The 17,036-nt window shown below is 39.1% G+C and overlaps 1 protein-coding gene across 1 annotated transcript in view; it reads left to right on the forward strand.

Annotated features, from left to right (window-relative positions):
- TMCO3 (transmembrane and coiled-coil domains 3) overlaps nucleotides 1-10,636 on the forward strand; it is a 27,143-nt gene extending 16,507 nt beyond the window's left edge. Inside the window, exons 9-12 of the mRNA XM_010132170.1 lie at nucleotides 2,146-2,296; nucleotides 7,846-7,925; nucleotides 8,445-8,594; nucleotides 10,208-10,636. Coding sequence (XP_010130472.1) covers nucleotides 2,146-2,296; nucleotides 7,846-7,925; nucleotides 8,445-8,594; nucleotides 10,208-10,321 — 495 coding nt within the window. The 3' untranslated portion in view covers nucleotides 10,322-10,636. The remainder of the gene's footprint in view (nucleotides 1-2,145; nucleotides 2,297-7,845; nucleotides 7,926-8,444; nucleotides 8,595-10,207) is intronic.
- Nucleotides 10,637-17,036: the final 6,400 nt, after the last annotated feature.

Below are 17,036 nucleotides of genomic sequence, written 5' to 3' on the forward strand. Positions count from 1 at the left end.
TTCCTGCTAGTAAAACAAACCCTGTACAGTGCGTGTGTGCATGCCTGCCCATGCATTATACATAACAAACCCTGATGCTACAGATTTAGTTAAGGAAATGTATCCACTTATTGGTAATATTCTTGGACAACCAGAGACCAGGATGGGAATAGTAAAAGGAGTCTCTGTATAAATCTACATATAATTCTGAAGAACAGACTGGATGGGGTTAATAAAATAATGTAATTTTTGGTTCTTTTCTTGCCTTTCATGCACTTCATGCTTTTCTGTATGTAGAGTTACCTATAGATTTTGTAGACCTGAAGTTGTGTAGTACCTGAAGAGTAGACAAGAAATAGCAAAATCTGCCTTTCTATCTACCAGGCCTTTGAGCTCATAGTAGCTTGCCACAGAACAAAGGAATGGAATTAATTTTGTATGCTATGGGGGGAAACCCAAGGGGACATACAGTTTGCTCCAGTTATGTCTGGTGCTTTTTGAACAAGTGCGTTTCTTTCACACTTCAATTGCTCCTCGTTTGAATAGTGATTTTCAGAAAAGCACAGTATCGCACATTCCCGATACAAGAGTTGCTAAATCCCTTCTTGTATAGTAACCTAATCATGTACATGGGAATACTTGGAAAAAACTTGTTAAAGTTTCATCTGGAGCTCTGTTATGCCTGACAGCATTTAAGTGCAGGGGGATTATAGCTGAATAGTAAAAGTAATGCCAGCGTTATTTGAAGAGGCTATGTTGGATCTTAATCATTCTCAAGAGGTTGTGACTTTTAAAACAACCAATGTGTGATTGAGAAGAACTTAAATGTTTCGTATTCATAACTGTTTATCTTACTCATCTTTTGGTGATTTTAAAACCTTTTATATATATTTTCTTCCCTCCTACAATTTCAAATTGTAATGAAAAACACTGAAAATACCTTTTTTTTTTTTGAAGTGGGAGTAGTATTACGTCACTTTGTTGGTTTTGCCTGATCAGCAACTATTTGCATTAGTTGACAGAACCAATTTGTTTTCCTAAATATCCTGCAATAAATTACGGACTGTTAGCACAAATGAAGTTATGTGGTGAGCAGTCAGACATTAATACTTCAATACACAAAATTCTGGAGTTTATTTTTAAGTGGCATTTTATGCATAGCTTGTGGACTTGTTTATTGTGTCTTTTGCTCTCCTCCATTAATTTCAAGTCGCTTGAGTTTTAGCTTCATCCCTTACAGTATAACACCGTTCAAGATATGATGAATGTTGTCCATAAATGTACGGTGGTGTATTGTTGCTTAATCTAAATTAGTATGGAAATAAGTCTTCAGTTTTAAATGTTCTATTAATATTAATACCATTGCCTTTTCTTAGTAAGATGACAGCAGCATGGTTTTTAAAGTAATTATTTTAAAACATACTGTATACTGACTGAAAGCGCTGCTTCCTTTTTTTTAATGTTCTAAGCATTGCCTTAAGCAGTTGCTTTGTTTTTAGTTCAGTCTCTTTGCATGTGTTTCATCTCTTCCTTCTAGTATCACATTCAAATAACGAAGAACGAAGCAGTCTGAATTATTTCAAACTGATATTGTGCTTCATTTCAGCAGTTTACTTCACATGCATAAATGCATCCCTATTCAGTAAAGCACACAGGCACATTTAAGTCCAATTTACAATAATAAAATGTAATTTATGCCTGGGACTTCTGCTAAATTGAGACTATTCTCCCAAATTATAAGCTTTGATTTTTATTTTTTTTCCCCCTTGTTTGACAGCTGGAAAATAAGCTGTTCTTACTGCTTTATTTCAAAGCCTTAGTGGTGTGTTATATAATCCTGACTCCAAAGCTGTTACAGTCTTTTTCGGTTTTTGTTAAATCAAATGCTATCCTTAAGAGTGACACAACGCATTACAATGTAGATTAAGACATTTATTTTGGTTTTGTGGGGAAGGAGGTAACACAGAATATTTATTGTGTAAATACAATACTGCAGAACACTGACATAAATACACTGAATTCTATTTGTTGTTGAACTCGCATAAAGATACAGTGATTTCCTACATTTGGTGTAATGTACAGTTTTATACCATTTCACTGTGAAATGGTATATAAAGTCACTCAGGGTTAGAGAGTAGCAACAGATTCTCTGTTATTCCTTGACAGATCACAGAGCTGTTGGATGTTTCAATGGAGCTGGGATGCTTCTTAGCCGGAGCTCTGATCTCTTCTCAGGGTCACATGATTACTGAGGAGATTATGTCCTGTATTGAACCAATACGTGACTTCCTCGCCATCATTTTCTTTGCATCCATAGGTAACTTCTAAGAAAACTTATTTTAAAAGTAGTGTTAATAGGGGGGGAGAAGAAGAAAATTGTGTCTACAAATTGGGGCGAGAGGAGATTTTATTTTTTAAAATACTGAACTACTAACTGACCATAATATTAGTTCGCCTTTGCTAATATTTTTAAATGTAACAATCATTTTCATAAGCAATTTCAATGTTGTACTCGAAATTCTTGTTTTAATGTCAGTTTTTTCATTGTTAATGCTGAATTTTACAGTGTTTAAAACATAGAACTAAAAATTTTAGAGGAAAAAGGGGGGTTTTAATTTTCTTTTTAACATTCTGTCTTTGCAGCAGATATAATTGTAATTTATACTCAAATTGAATTATTGTTTCAACTCAATTGGTAGAGTAGATTTCAGGTTCTTATGGCTTGGTTTTCTCTGGAAGCAGGATATGATAGTGGAAACACTTTTTTTTTTTTTTTTTAATAGAAGAGATGAGTTATGTTATAGGCCTCTGACAAAATGTGACAGTGCTTGCTTGTAACAAACAAACAAAAATCCAACAAAAAACCCCAACCCTAAAAAACCCAAACAAACACCCCCTTCCCTCCCTACTAAACATTACCCCAGCCTTCCTCCTTTACTTTCAATTATTTTCAAATTTTGTGGTTAACAGGAAGTTCAGTGGGGTGACAAGGAGGCAGGTTTTAAAAAGGATTGATGTAATGTTGCAGAGAAAACCCGAGTAGGATAAAAAGTATTCCTTAGACTTCTTAAATTGAGTAAGACAAGACTTTTCACTTGCTTTCTACTTATATAGATACACATGCAAATTATATGTATCCATAAATATATAGGGATTTACTATGTGGAATTGTGTAAAGGCCACAGGGAAAGATTCTCTCCCAACCACTAAAGAGAAGGAAGAGAAGGCTTGTTGCTGTATGCAGCAAGCACCCTATTACAGGGAACAGAAACACTTGAGATCCTGAGGTGGGATGGTACACCACTGCAGCTATATAATTTCTGTTCTTTTTAGAATAAAGGAATAAATAGAAAAAAATACTGAATTGAAAGATGAGTGTAAATATGTTATTGGGAAAAGTTAGTTCCTATTTTGTTTGTTTTAAATGCCTGCTTTCCTGTTCTCACTACAGAAATCCTTCTGGTGCCTAAAAGCTGAGCTGAATAGTACTTGTTTGTGTTGTATCTGTAACAGGGGTCCCGCCCTTAGCTTGACCTGTATGCTGCTACCGCTTTCAAATTTGCGCATGGGCGCGTTTGTGGGAGTAATACACTCTTGCAGTTAGGCATTAACAGCTGCCCTTTGAGTTACTCTCCGTCTGTAAATTCATTTGGGCCTCTGTGTGTTCTTCAAGGTTTCTGGCTCTCCTTATGCTATCTGCTGAGGTTAGGAAGTTCCTGTTAGTCTCTGTCATTGCTAATATTTTTGAGAGAACATCTGGGCCAGTCCCTTAGAGGCACATTTTGAGAACTTTTCTTATTTCTGTTTTGGTACCTTGTACTCAGATCCTTCCCTTTCCAACTCTGCATCATTTGATTTTATTTCAGTTGCTTTTTAGAAAGATGAAAGGCATCTTGGCAACTTTTTTTTTTTGTTGTTCCCCAATGCTCCAATATCACTTTTTTTGGTCAGTCTACAAGGCACATGGAGTTAGAAATTGAGCATCAGGACCGTATCTGTTACTGGTGAGGAGGCAGGTTAATTCCACTGACTGACAAAGTTGTGTGTGTGCTCTATAGATGTACTCACTTGCCAGGCCCCATGTTGCCCTTTTAGGTCAATCTTCTGGTCAGTGTTGGCCCTTGAATGCAAGGCGCTGAAAACCCCTTAGCAGTGTGTGGTCTTTTTCTTCAGAAAACCAGGGATGCTGACACTGTCAGCACTACCACTGTCCAGAACAAACATGCATGCAATGTTTCTCTGATGAGCCTCTTAACATTTGTGTTGAATTTGAAAGAAATCAAAGGAAGATACCTACTAGAAATCATCAGGTGACACACATCTCCTTATCCATCCAGCTCTACTGCTGTGTCGTCCTGCATGGAACACAATGAATCTTGGAGATTTCAAGTTCTCAGAACTGACATTAGAATCAAGGGGACTTTCCCCTTTACCAAAAGATGGAGATAAATGTTGGTTTTCCCCTCTGATATTTAATGTTCTAGACAGGGCTGTATCATGGCTTGGCTTCGCGAATGAAGATCTGGGAAGGTTTTTTCCCATGCTCACTGCAAGCGATGAGTGCACCCTTCGGGGCTGCGCAGTGGATTTTTTTAGGTGAGACACAGCGTATGCGGAACTGGCTCCACCCTTTACACCTGAGGTTCATCTGCCAGGGCCTAGCGAGCTTGGACGGTGACAGCGAAGTCCTTGGGTCATAGGTTTGGTTAAAGTATCCTTCTCTTAGATGATGGATGCCTTACAAGGCTAAACGAGCTCCATCTGCCCGGGTTTGGAGTCAGAGTTGTCCTTCTCCTAGGATGGTTGCCCGAAGGCTAGTGACCCCATCCTGCCCGTGGACACCCTTGTCTGACCCTTCAGTTGAGACCTGTCTGGCTTGGGAGACCCCACCGGAGGCAGATGCCACCACCAGCACAGCTCTCAACCTCACAAGGGCACGCAAGCTCCTTCCCCACGGCAAGGGGGTGCCTGTGAAAGAGACAGGGCTGTGCAATTTACTTCATTTGCCACCTATGATCTTAGGTTTATTAAGACTCTTAGCAGACACAGCATCCCAATGCATCGCTTAACGTGATTTTTCTGAGTGATATCCTGTCTTGAGGATGTGTCAGAATTAATTCTACTGGCTGCAGTTTGACCATCAGAGTTCTGGTTTCTGTAATCTTGTTTGCTATGAAGGCTCTCCAAGATTCCTTTCCTCAATGCTGGATCTTCCAGGATGTAGTTATGAGATTTGGATCATCACGTGCTGTTTCGGAGCCATCTAGCAGCCTGGTGGAATCTGTCTAATCGCGGAGGTGGGAGGCAGAGCTTACATGTTAAGAAAAAAGTACTTCTAAAAAGAATGTGCAAAATCTTGCCTGTAATTGTCCCCAGAAGTACGCATACCAGCTAGTATGAGTGAACTCTGCTTTTTGGCATGACGTTGATGCAAGGTCAACTTTGCCCATCTGCAAGGTGAAGCAAGCCTAAATCTGTTACATACACTATTCTGGGCAAACAGAATTTTGTCCACACGCACATTCCACGTGCCTCCATTCCAGCTATTCTGCAACACTGATTAGACTTGAAGTCCGGTGGCTCAGCTCTGTGAAAATGTACCTAAGTGATATCCTAGCTATTAGTGACAAGCCAGCATGCCACATGCTACCTGATGATGGTACTGAAGTTTTTGAATTACTCGATCAAAGTGTTTCTTCCATTTTAGAAAAGTCCGTAGTGACTCTTGAGCTTAGACACAAAGTCTGATTAAAAGCCATTGAATAAATGCCTATATTCATGCATCTTCCGTCTATGAAGTTAATTTTTCTGATGATGTTCGTGTTGCCGAGAAATGGCTTGTATAGCAGTCTGATATGCTGCCTGGCCTTATCCGAAGTTTTCATCTAGGGTTGGGACAAAGGTCTGTAATGATTGTGAAATCTACTCTGGTGGGATTTATTTCCCCCCAGACATGTCTGTGTGCTGGGATGTGTATCTGTTTGCCCAGAATAGTGTATATAACAGGTTTAGGCTTGCTTCACCTTGCAGATGCTTACCTCCACAGCATTGGTATAGAAATCTGCAGTAGTTTGTGCCTTAGCTCTTTGGAATATCGTAGTAATCTCCACATTGGGCAGCAGTTCAAATGGACTTCAGGCTGCCTGTCTGCTCCAGAACTGAAAAGGTAGCTCCACCAGTAGTGATGAGAGCATTAGGCTATATTTATAGCCTCCCTCTGAAATCTTCAATTCCAGATGTGACAGAGCTGGCCCTCTTATCAAAAGTGATATTGTTACAGGCTGTATTTTTCTAGTTGCTTTTCATGCATGTTTCTGAGACCCGCCTAAAGGTGATTGAGCAATGTGCATAGATATACGCTTTTAAAACAAGAGAAGCTACTTGCCCCTCCACATGCATGTGTGCACACGTTTTAATTTCTTTTTCTGGTCTGGTGTCCCCCTCTTTTTCTTCCATCTCTCCCCTTATTCTGGTAGTTTTTTGTATTTGCACTTCAGTAGTTACAAGGAAATTAAGACAGACTGGGTATGTATATGCTGACTCATTAGTACTTGTGTAAAAAATCTCGGATGTACTTGAAGTACATTTCCTTCACAATGGAATGTGTGTATGGACAAAACACTGTGAAGTTGCTGTAAGTAGCTTTGTGTGCACTCAGGAATAGAAGATGACTGTTAGTTCTCCGGTTCTTCTGGCTTTGCAGTATGATGGCACAGGGAAAATTAGTGAAAATTAGTCTTGCATTGAAATAAGAAGTTACAGATTTACGTGCCTTTTGCTTTAGAAAACTAAACTCTTGTCCTTCACCAGAAATAATGGGGTTGAAAAACTGCCAACTATTATGGATTTATCAGGAACACCACCACTATTTTGGTTCCTCTTTTTAAGAGCTTTATATGAAAAAGGAATCAGCTTTCAAAGATACACAGCTATGTTAGCCTGCACAAGGTCCTCATACCCTAGGAGGACAATATTTACTTAGCTGTGAGTAAGTTTTCCTCAGTGACTGCAGGACTTCTCCAACAAATACATATTTTTCTTATGTTTAATATTAGCAGGATTTAGCTTTAAATTTCTGTGTTCTTTATGGTTCTAATGTCTTGCTTCATATAATTACTGAAATAAAATAACAAAAAATGAAGAAAAAAAAAGACAGACACCCCCCCCCACCTCCCTCCCTCCCCAAAAACCCCAACGAAACAACCACAAACCACAACAGCATCATGGCAATGGGGTTTCATATAATTCCTTAATGTTTAGTTCATGCTCAGAGGTTTATGACTTTACCTGATTCCAACCTAAGTGACTTTTCCAGTTCAGGTGGCTTTGTGTTTGCAAGTAAGAGGTCATGGTATCAAAGCAGTTACATTTTCTGTTGTAGGTATAGTCTCTGCAAATACTGAATATCATGTTCCTCCAACAGTGATAGTCAGTTACCATGTCATACCAAAATATTAAATGGATTACAAAGTGTATGGTACAATCACCGTGCAGAAAAATGGGCTTGTTTTCCTGCAGTATTTTTATAGCTTTCATTAGAGATGCGTTTCAGTTCCGATTCTGGATTGTTGACTTGTGTAGAAGAGAGAAGACTTTATGAACAAAAGTGTTCGTGCATTCATCATACACAATTTAACACAACTGGGAATAGTGTTTGTGCTAAATCCCACGTGGATTGGGTAAATGGTTGGATGATGCAGGAAGTGCTTTAGTGATCAAGTAGGTAGTGTTGATAGGTACGTCAGGGCTGTTTGGTCATTTGGTTTTGAGAATGCAGTCTTGCAATTAAACCTCCTATTAACTCATAAAATTATCACATTAAGATATTTGCCTTAAACTTTTAAATATTGTTTTTTTTTCTCCTAGGACTTCATGTTTTCCCCACATTTGTAATATATGAACTCACAGTCTTACTATTCCTTACATTGTCTGTGGTCATAATGAAGGTATTTTCTTTTTTTTTTTTATCTCTTAATAGTCTAAATAATCTTTGTGCTGCATGCGCTAACGAAAATTCTGTGCAAGAACCGAACATCTGATATAATAGAGAATATTGCATCTTTACTGTAAATCCATATTTGGAGGAATCATACTGATTAGAATATAGTTTGATACAGCATTCTAAAGATATGAGAAAAAAGGATTCTCTTTAATGTTAAAAGTCAGTTACACGTGGAGAAACATCTGCTTATCTAGCTTGGGATTTATGACAAAGTTATCAAGTTATTATGGTAAACAATATACTACTTCTTACTGTGCAATGTACATTTGCCTCTTTCAACATTAATACAGAAGACATATTTAGAAGTCCACTAGTTTATGTCCAGAATTATTGTATTTGATGCTATGTATCTTACAAAGATTGTACTATTTTATTTATTGCACTTCTTTTATTAAAAAAACAAACAAAAAACCCCAAACCAACCAAACCAAACTCACAACAACCTAAAAAACTTTTTTTCAAGTTTGTCTTGGCAGTGTTTGTCCTTTCTTTGATTCTTCCAAAGACCAGCCAGTATATCAAGTGGATTGTCTCAGCAGGACTGGCACAAGTCAGTGAATTCTCCTTTGTTCTGGGAAGTAGAGCACGCAGAGCAGGAATCATATCTCGGGAGGTAAGTTGTTCTATGCTGTTAACTTTGGGTTTTGCACCTGAATAACTTACAGAGATTTTGTATTACAGTGTATTTGAGACACCAATACAATCCAATCTTGTGGCATCTCTCAACTATTAACAAGAAGAATCAATCCATACAAATGTGTCCTTGACAGGGTTCTTAGTTATGTTTTTATTTGTTTAATATTATACTTAATATTTTAAATAGCAGGGTTTAGTTTTAAATAGCTTAGTTATAAATGCTTTACCTTAATTGCTTTCACTTAAAACTTCTGTACTTAGAGAGCAGTGAGTTGTAGTAGCACCTGAGTCACTGAGAAGCCTCTGCTTTTAAAATCTTGATATAGGTGTAGAAAGAGGTGACTGAGAGGTTAGGATTTGAATAAGGAAATATCAGTAAATAAGAACTAGAGAGTACATATAGTGAAGTGGAAATTGCCTTCAAGTTTAAACAAGCAAACAAACTTGTAATTTTTACCTGCAAAGCTTGTTCATGTTAAATCCTCTGCAGAAGAAACAACCAGCTTGTTCAGTAGTCATGAAAAAAATTCCCTAGGAAAGAAGCCTTAAGCTTAGTTTTATATTGAAGCTGTGATAATGTTAGGTTTGGTTTTTTTTTTTTTCAAGATGAAGTCTGCTTTATGACATTCAGTAAACTATGGCTATAGAGATACAACAGCTTACCCCACCTTCTAGTGCTAGCTGCTTTCCCCTCTGTATTTCTGCTCACGAAAGTACTCTGCTAGCACTCTGAGATTTTCGTTGTGTGAAAAAGTAGGCTGTATAATGCTGGAAGCTATTCCAAATAAAGCATGTGTGAAAAACTTACACAGTGCTGTTCTCTTGTACAGTTAAAGGTGATTCATTTTCATGTTCACTCCTGCATATATTTAGGAGTTACAAATATTGTGTGCTTGTATACAGTTTCATGATATCCATGCATGATCACAGAACCCACTTAGGGGCTCTCCCACTGTGTTTGGAGGGCTTTCATTTTTTTTCTGTGGCAGCTCTCCTGTGATTACGTACTATATGGGTTTATATAGCTCCAAAATTTACATAAGTCTTTTTCTGTTTGAGACCTCAAAACTACTTCATGCTGCTGTTTTATTAGACTCATTCAGACTATGTAATTAAGATCTTTTTTCAGAAGATGTACAGTATGACTTAAAGGGATTTTTGTTTGCTTTTTTTAGAGTATAAAATAGTACTGAACTTTGCTGTTGTATCATTAAACCAGAATAGTTTTGGGTGGTTTGGGTTTTTTGGGATTGGCTTTGTTTTGTAAATAAAGTGGTATTTGGTCTTTGACCTTTTAGCAATCACTAAGCTTGCAAAATTGACCTGTTAACTATATACGTAAATAATTGTTTTTTCTATAAGCTCATAATGTTGCTTTTGTAGCTGTATCTTCAAACCAGTTAAACAGATAATTCAATGATTTGAGCATGCACTTGTTAGCTTTTGTAGCAATACACATAGCTGGATGGAAAGGCAAGTGAAATCTTCTGAAAATACTGTCCAGAAGAGTCTGATGATCTCAAACCTCTAGTCACTTCTTGGTTTGCCACATCACTAAAAGAAGTAATGGCTTTTGTTTGCAATTTTCAGGTCTATCTTCTTATTCTGAGTGTGACTACTCTCAGCCTTTTACTTGCCCCTGCCCTGTGGAGAGCTGCAATTATGAAATGTGTTCCAAGACCTGAAAGACGCTCAAGTACATGATTAAGATTTGCACTTATACAAGAATGCATCTTCTTGCAAGGAATGTCTTCATTGCTCATTGGATTTCTATGCACTCAGAAAACAAGAGGTTTTGAGTAGTCGGTCCTCTTAGCGTGCACTTGATTATAAGCCTTATACTGATCTTAAAACAAAACAAAATTAAATATTAAAAAATAATTATATAATTTGAATTGCGCACCGTTTACAAAATCTACTTTCTCTTCTGACAGATTAGAATCTGCCAGAATATTTGTTCCTGATCCAATCAATTATTCAGAACATAAATTATTTTTTTAAATATAGCATCATGCAAACGGTTGGATTATTTTTTTGCCTGAATGTGCCTTTTAATTTTCATCTTATTTTATTACTGCTGGTTCATCACCAGAATTTGTTTAAAAAGAAAAAAAATATTATGGTGCCTATGGTATCTTAGTTCACTAAATGACTTGAGTCATTTTCACATTTAGGAGTCTAATATACTAGTCTATAATTAATCATAAAACGCATTTCTAACAGTGAGTTAAAGTGTAGTCCTCTACACAGAGAAAAGGTTTCACTGTTTAGTATCAAACTGTTTTAAGCAGTCAAATATATATCCCAAAAGATGCAGCTAATATTGTATGATACTTTATTCCAGATTGCAGCATATAATGTATCTTCTTATAGTGGTACCTTTTTATTTGTGTTAGTTCTTGTATTTATTTACGTATTTGGCTAAAAGTTGATGGTAAGAAAGTGCATAACTTAAGTTATATTTGAAGACTGACAGTTGTCACTCATTCTTGTTGCTAACTGCTGTCACAGTAATTGTTTACAGGTTTTTTTCTTTGTTTTAAATAAATAAATTTAGTAAAACTGGGAAGTCTAATTTCAAGTGGATGTGCAAAACATCAATTCTGTAACTTTGGAGGTTGGATGTTATTTGACCCTATGCTAGATTTGAAATTATTTTAAGTAAATTAATTTGCACAAAGCTAGAAGTGACAGACTGGATGTGTATTTGGAATCCCGTGACTTTGTATGTCACATTTCATGGAATAAATTGTTAGTCTCTTTAAAATACCATGATATTTTAAAAAATGGTGTTTTGAGTGTGATCTTAACTGTATTTTGTTCTTTAAGACTTTATATGTAGCGGGATAAGCCTTGTAAAAGCCCATTCTGTAACTGTTATAGAGGAAACTTACTCATAGACTGACAAACAATTTAAAAATCATCTTGAGGTTTATCTGCTAAAAACAATGTTGTTAAAGATATATTAACACTTTAGGTCAGTATTCTGCTGTCATCTGAAATAACTTCGAGACCCACAAAACGGTTAGAAAAATGCATGTTATGTAGATTTAAATTGCCAGTTAAAACGAAAACTGTCCTCCCAGTAGCAAACCAAAGCTTTGGGTAGATTTGTGTGCTTCATACCTCTTTCCTCTACCACAGTAGCCTCAGTTTTCTCCTGTGTGTTCTCTGATATCTGCTGGGCTTGTCAAAATGGAGCTTGGCCTAGTCTGGAGTGTGTATGTACTGTTAGGACAGGGTAAGGTTCATCATACTTGAGTTCTTCCTCACTGAATTCAGGGCTTTCTCTCCGGACACTAATGATTCATAAAGGTTGCAGGAATGTATGGCAACTCCACCTTTCCTTGAATAGGTTTGGAAGTTACCAAGAAACAGTGACAAATGCAGAGGAAAAAGCTGCCCTACAAATAAAGTAGTTTTTAAAATAAAAGTCATCTGTAACAGAAAAGAAACTTGAAACTGGTTGTTGGTGTATTTCAATATTTTGTATGCAAAATATAGAAGTAATTCAAGTTTTGTGGTACTGTTTAACAACCTACTAGTTCAGAACTTTTCCTCTTTTTCAGGTGCCCTCACTAAATTAATTTCTTAACTGTACCTAGGGAGAGAAATCTTTCTCTGTCCACTGACCTAGCTCATAGTTTCTGCTTGAAATCTGAGCTTCTCTCCCAAATGCCTCATTTTGTTTTTGAAAGATGCTTATTTCACAGGTAGTTTACCACCTGTGTTTGGGGAGGGTGGAAGTATCTATGGCAGACCATGGTAGAGACCTCTGTATGGTTTCCATTATGTCTCTTATTTAGCCCTTGAAAATATTATACAAAGCATTACAGCTGTGATGAGTAAACCTTTTGTCTAAATAAACTGCTGTGGCTAGTTGCACTTCTCTGGAAAATTCCAGATAGGAGAGTAGGAAACACTGAGATTTTGTGTCTCTTAAAAGAAAGTATTTTCCTGATCACCTTTTAAAGCAGTTGGGTGGAGAGTCCTTTTGGTACCGTGTCCAAAAAGGAAAGCAGGTATCTGTCACATTTTTCCCAAATAATTTTTGATTCAGTTGTGACTTGGCTAGGCTTTAGGAGAACCGGGGGAAAGAGAAAGAGGAGCCTCCTCTGAGCATCAATGTTCTGTGCCTCTTTGTTGACACCAACCCGGATTGCCTCATTGAATATTAGATGTAAATTCAAACTACTGATCTTACTGGACATATGGTAAGTTTGTTTCCAATCATATGTTTTGAGATTGTCTCAGAAATCTGGAGGTATATTGAGATACTGTGAATTTTTCCTGATATGCAAATAATGGCTGTGCATAATTCCATGTCAAAACGGTACAATCTTGGAATAGAAACAACAGGCCTTCTTCCTGAATGATCGGTCATGCCTGTATGGAAAAAGGGGAGAATATTTTACAACTGGCCTACTTAGACATAATTGCAGCTTTTCAGGACCCTTATGCTTGTACTCTGGAATATTCTCTTTCCGTGTCAAGTAGATAAAATTAAAGCAGAGATCCAGAAGCCCTGAAAGGAAAAATCTGCTGATTTGTTGATGGTTTGCAGAACAGCAGGTGGTCGTTTCTGGAAATTTTTGTTTCAACTTGTTGGAACTGTGGTGTTATCTCATTCATTTATCCAATGATCAGCATCACTGGAATACAGAAAAGCTGACACAGGCAGAAGCTTCCTAAGTTACGAGAGGATATTTCTGTGGTGAAGTTGAGCTTCAGGGAGTGGAAAGGGAAAGGTCTGCTCTGTGCCTGAGTAGCAACTCATTCAGCATACCTGGTTTTGGGTTGGGGTTTTGTTGGTTGGTTTGTTTTGGATGTAGGTGTAACTGCTTGTTTCGTGTGGCTTTCTCTCTCTCTGAAAATCTGAGTTCCTGCGTGTTGCCCCTTAATTGCTACCTTTGGCCATTGTTCTTTGTGATGGTGAAGGAACCGAAACAGTTTACAACCTGTTGGTGTGGTCTGTGCTTAATACTTGGTGAGTCATTTCCTTGTCCCCAGGGTCAGATTGGTATATATGGACCCCTACTTATGGCTCATTCCATGTAGAGCAGGTTGCTTCAGTTCCTCAGTAGGAAGATATTTAGTGTGGGAGGTGTGAGGTAGGTTCTTGCAATTATGATTTTCATGGGTCTAGGATGGGTCAAGGAATGCTTGGGGTCAATGGTGGCCTAGTCCATGGGGCTAGACCTTCTTAAAAAAGCTGCTTAAAAACTGTAAGAATTCATGTTTCCTATAATCCTCAAAGATGAGGAGAAAGCAGCCTCACAGTACCTTGTATTTTACTTGTTTTAGCAAAAAACTCTGCTTTGTGGGCAGAGAGGCATGTGGGGGTGCACAGCATGAGGGAATAGTGCTGTATGATGATGCTTGTTGGAGGGTGTGAGAAACCTAGCACGGTCTTGCTGTCTGTTGGACTGAATCCAGGAGCAGTCTAACCACAAAAAAGCACTCCTGGGGTTTGTCTAGGGAAGGAATCTGTAGCTCTACTCTAAGCAATCCCAGCAGTGCTCCAGCATGTGGCCAGTCCAAAAGGTGGAGGAAACTGGACCCCTGAGTGACAGGAGGCAAGCCACACTAAGAGCTTTAACATCTCTGAGGGAACCAGCAGTAGCTTATAAGGAGCAACGAGTAACAGACATCCAGTATTAAGACGACCTGACAATGAAGAAGCCCACAAAACTAGTGAGGTGAGAGGAGGAGCAGCGAGCTGTCCTGAGGGCTGGGAGATGGGTGGCCCACCACACCCTAAAGGAAACAAAAGGCAGAAGGGAAAGGCATGCCTCTGCCAGCTTCGCTTGGTAGCCCAGGAGGCGTGCTGCCTTGGTTCTCTCGCTGCGTCTGAGTGATTACCACTACACTACTGCTGGGTGGGAAAAGTCTATTGACAGCAGGGACCAGGCAGACTAGGAATACCTCCTGATTGCTGGAGACAAGGAACAAATGGGACAATGGTGTGACCAGAGTGGCTTAGGGACAACTGATCCTGCCTTGGAAGACAACATCTAGATCAGAGAATAGCAAAATTTTCAAGGTTATGGTACCAAGGTGTATTTTTTTTTTTTTATTATTTCCTAAAGCAGAGCAGGAGTTTGAGAACCGGGAAGTGGTACCTCCCTGTTAGGCCAGATGCTGACAAGCTTGTTTAACTGGTATTAGGTCTTTTATTTAGGCCAGGAGCTTGGAGAGGTCCCTCTCTTAAGATGGCACGGCTTCTAGTTCTGAAGCATGTAGGTCAAGGTACGTCCACATGCACGTCCCCTGGCGTCTGTAGTGTGTTCCTGTCTATAGACTGGACGACCTCTTGAAACAGTTCCCTTGTGTCTGTCGCGCAGTTCTGCTGCGCTGATGCTGTTTAAGGTTGTGATCCATTCTCCTTTACAAGCACAGGTGGAAGGGGGAGGCAGGCCACAGAAAACAGTTGTGAACTGCAATAGCCTTTCACCGCTACAAACCCAAACAAAGTCCTAGATCTCCAAAATGCCCGAGAAAGGCAAGCTCAGAGATGAGAGAAATGCTGAAGATTTTTCCACTGGTACAAATACTTCAAATTAGCTGTGAACAACCCTCTGCTAAAGGAAAAAAAAAAAAAAAGCCCAGCTGGTAGTGGGTATGCTTGGACAGTTTTTGACGTGTGCCAAAATAAATGCTGGGAAATTGGGACACCCCCTCTTGTTGTTGAGTCGTCTCTCAAGAAGCTCGGGGCAACGGGAAGCGTACTGGGCAGCGTGACCCACGCAGCAAGATTACAGGACAAGTGGAAATAGAAGAATTTGAGTAATTAAAAAAGGTGTTCTTCAGTTACTGTTTCTTTACTGCCCAGGGTCAAGAAAGCGTCAGTTCTGATGATTGCAGAGAAGCTGTGTAGTTTGCGAAACCAGGTAGCGGCATGAGGTCTGTCCTTTGATTGCCACTGCTCCTCTGTTCTGAAAGCTGCATAGTTATCTCAGTCCCTACGCATCACAGTTTCTAATGAATTATTTTCTACATTTTTATTCATAAAGTTCTGTCAATTTTGCTTTGTTTCTCTTCAACATGAAACTTTTTCAAAATGGCACTAGTCTCTTAGGTAGAACTTAACAGCAGAGGAAATGCTTTGTATCTTGTGCAGTCGTTTAATTCTATCTTTTTGAAGGCATATTTGCTTTTTTGGTAGTCCCTTCTTTACCTTCTTCAACCTGGGGACGGATGTACCCTGTTGAAGGTGCAAGATCACTGATCGGGAACTGTGGAACAAGGTTTTTGTGTTTGGTTTTTTTTTTTCTACGAGAATTATTGTAAAAAGGGGTGTGTGTGCAGTTTAAATCTGCAGGCACAGCATAAATGACCTGGAGGGTGGAGAGCAGCACCATCAACCGGAGAAGATGTTGTCTTTCAGGAAACATTTCTTCTGCAACTGGCTCTGGGTGCTTCATGGCTTTTTTCTGTGGAAGTTCTTGCCTCTTCCTAAAGTTATACAAAGTTATACACGTATTTTCATTATCATCTTTTTTCTGCCATTAAGCTTAGCCAAGAAGAATGAAGAAATGGGGAGATAACAGTCATTGTCAGAGCAGACTACTACACGAGCAGCCATGGAACCCCAGAGCAGCAAGCACGGGGCTACTGTGAATGAAAAACTTAAAAGATTGCTATTTAGCAAGATAATGAGGGCAGCTAGCGTTCTGTCATTTTTATAAAACACAACTCCCCAATGTTGTAAACAACAACAAAATGCATTAAGGTTTAAAAGTAACTAAATGTCAGTCTAGTCAACTGACAAAACACATCTTCTCTGGCATCTGTACTAAATTGTTCTGTTGTTATTGTGCAGTTGCTCTGCTGGTTGTGTCCTCTATTCCCGACTGGACTTCCCTCCCAGCCATGATCAGGAAGCAGCATGGTTTTGGGGAAAGAACCAGCCTTCTACTTCCTGCTCTCCCCTTGATTGTGGTGTTATGAACAGCCTTCCACCACGTGGGCTCGGTATCGTATGCAGATGTGCGTGCAGCTTCCCCTCATCAAACCATCTTGCATCCACTCCTGTGACCAATGTGGCTCTTGAACTTTTTGACCTTGCTGCAGTTTCCACCACGATAGCTATGTCTTTATAGCTCCCGCTATGCACGCTGAGGTTTCTGCTGGGAATTACATCCTTCTGGTGTGATTACACCATGCAGCCCTAGCTAACCCATGCTAATGTGTCACTGTGTGCAGCTGGTGCGCAGGGCACGCAGAGGTTTCAGTCAGGAGGTGTCAGAAGCCGCGAGTGCTGCATCTTTTTGGGCAGGTCTAACTCAAGGCTGGGCTCAGCAGTCACCGAATTGAAAACTTCTGCTTGGGCCACTACAGCAATCGCTGTAAGTGGTTTTGCTCAAGCAACGGCCAGACAAAACGTCATGAGGAAGGATCAGCAGGATGTTGTGGCAAC

The sequence above is a fragment of the Buceros rhinoceros genome, unplaced genomic scaffold (genome assembly GCF_000710305.1).
Source record: "Buceros rhinoceros silvestris isolate BGI_N320 unplaced genomic scaffold, ASM71030v1 scaffold26822, whole genome shotgun sequence".
NCBI classification, from domain to species: domain Eukaryota; kingdom Metazoa; phylum Chordata; class Aves; order Bucerotiformes; family Bucerotidae; genus Buceros; species Buceros rhinoceros.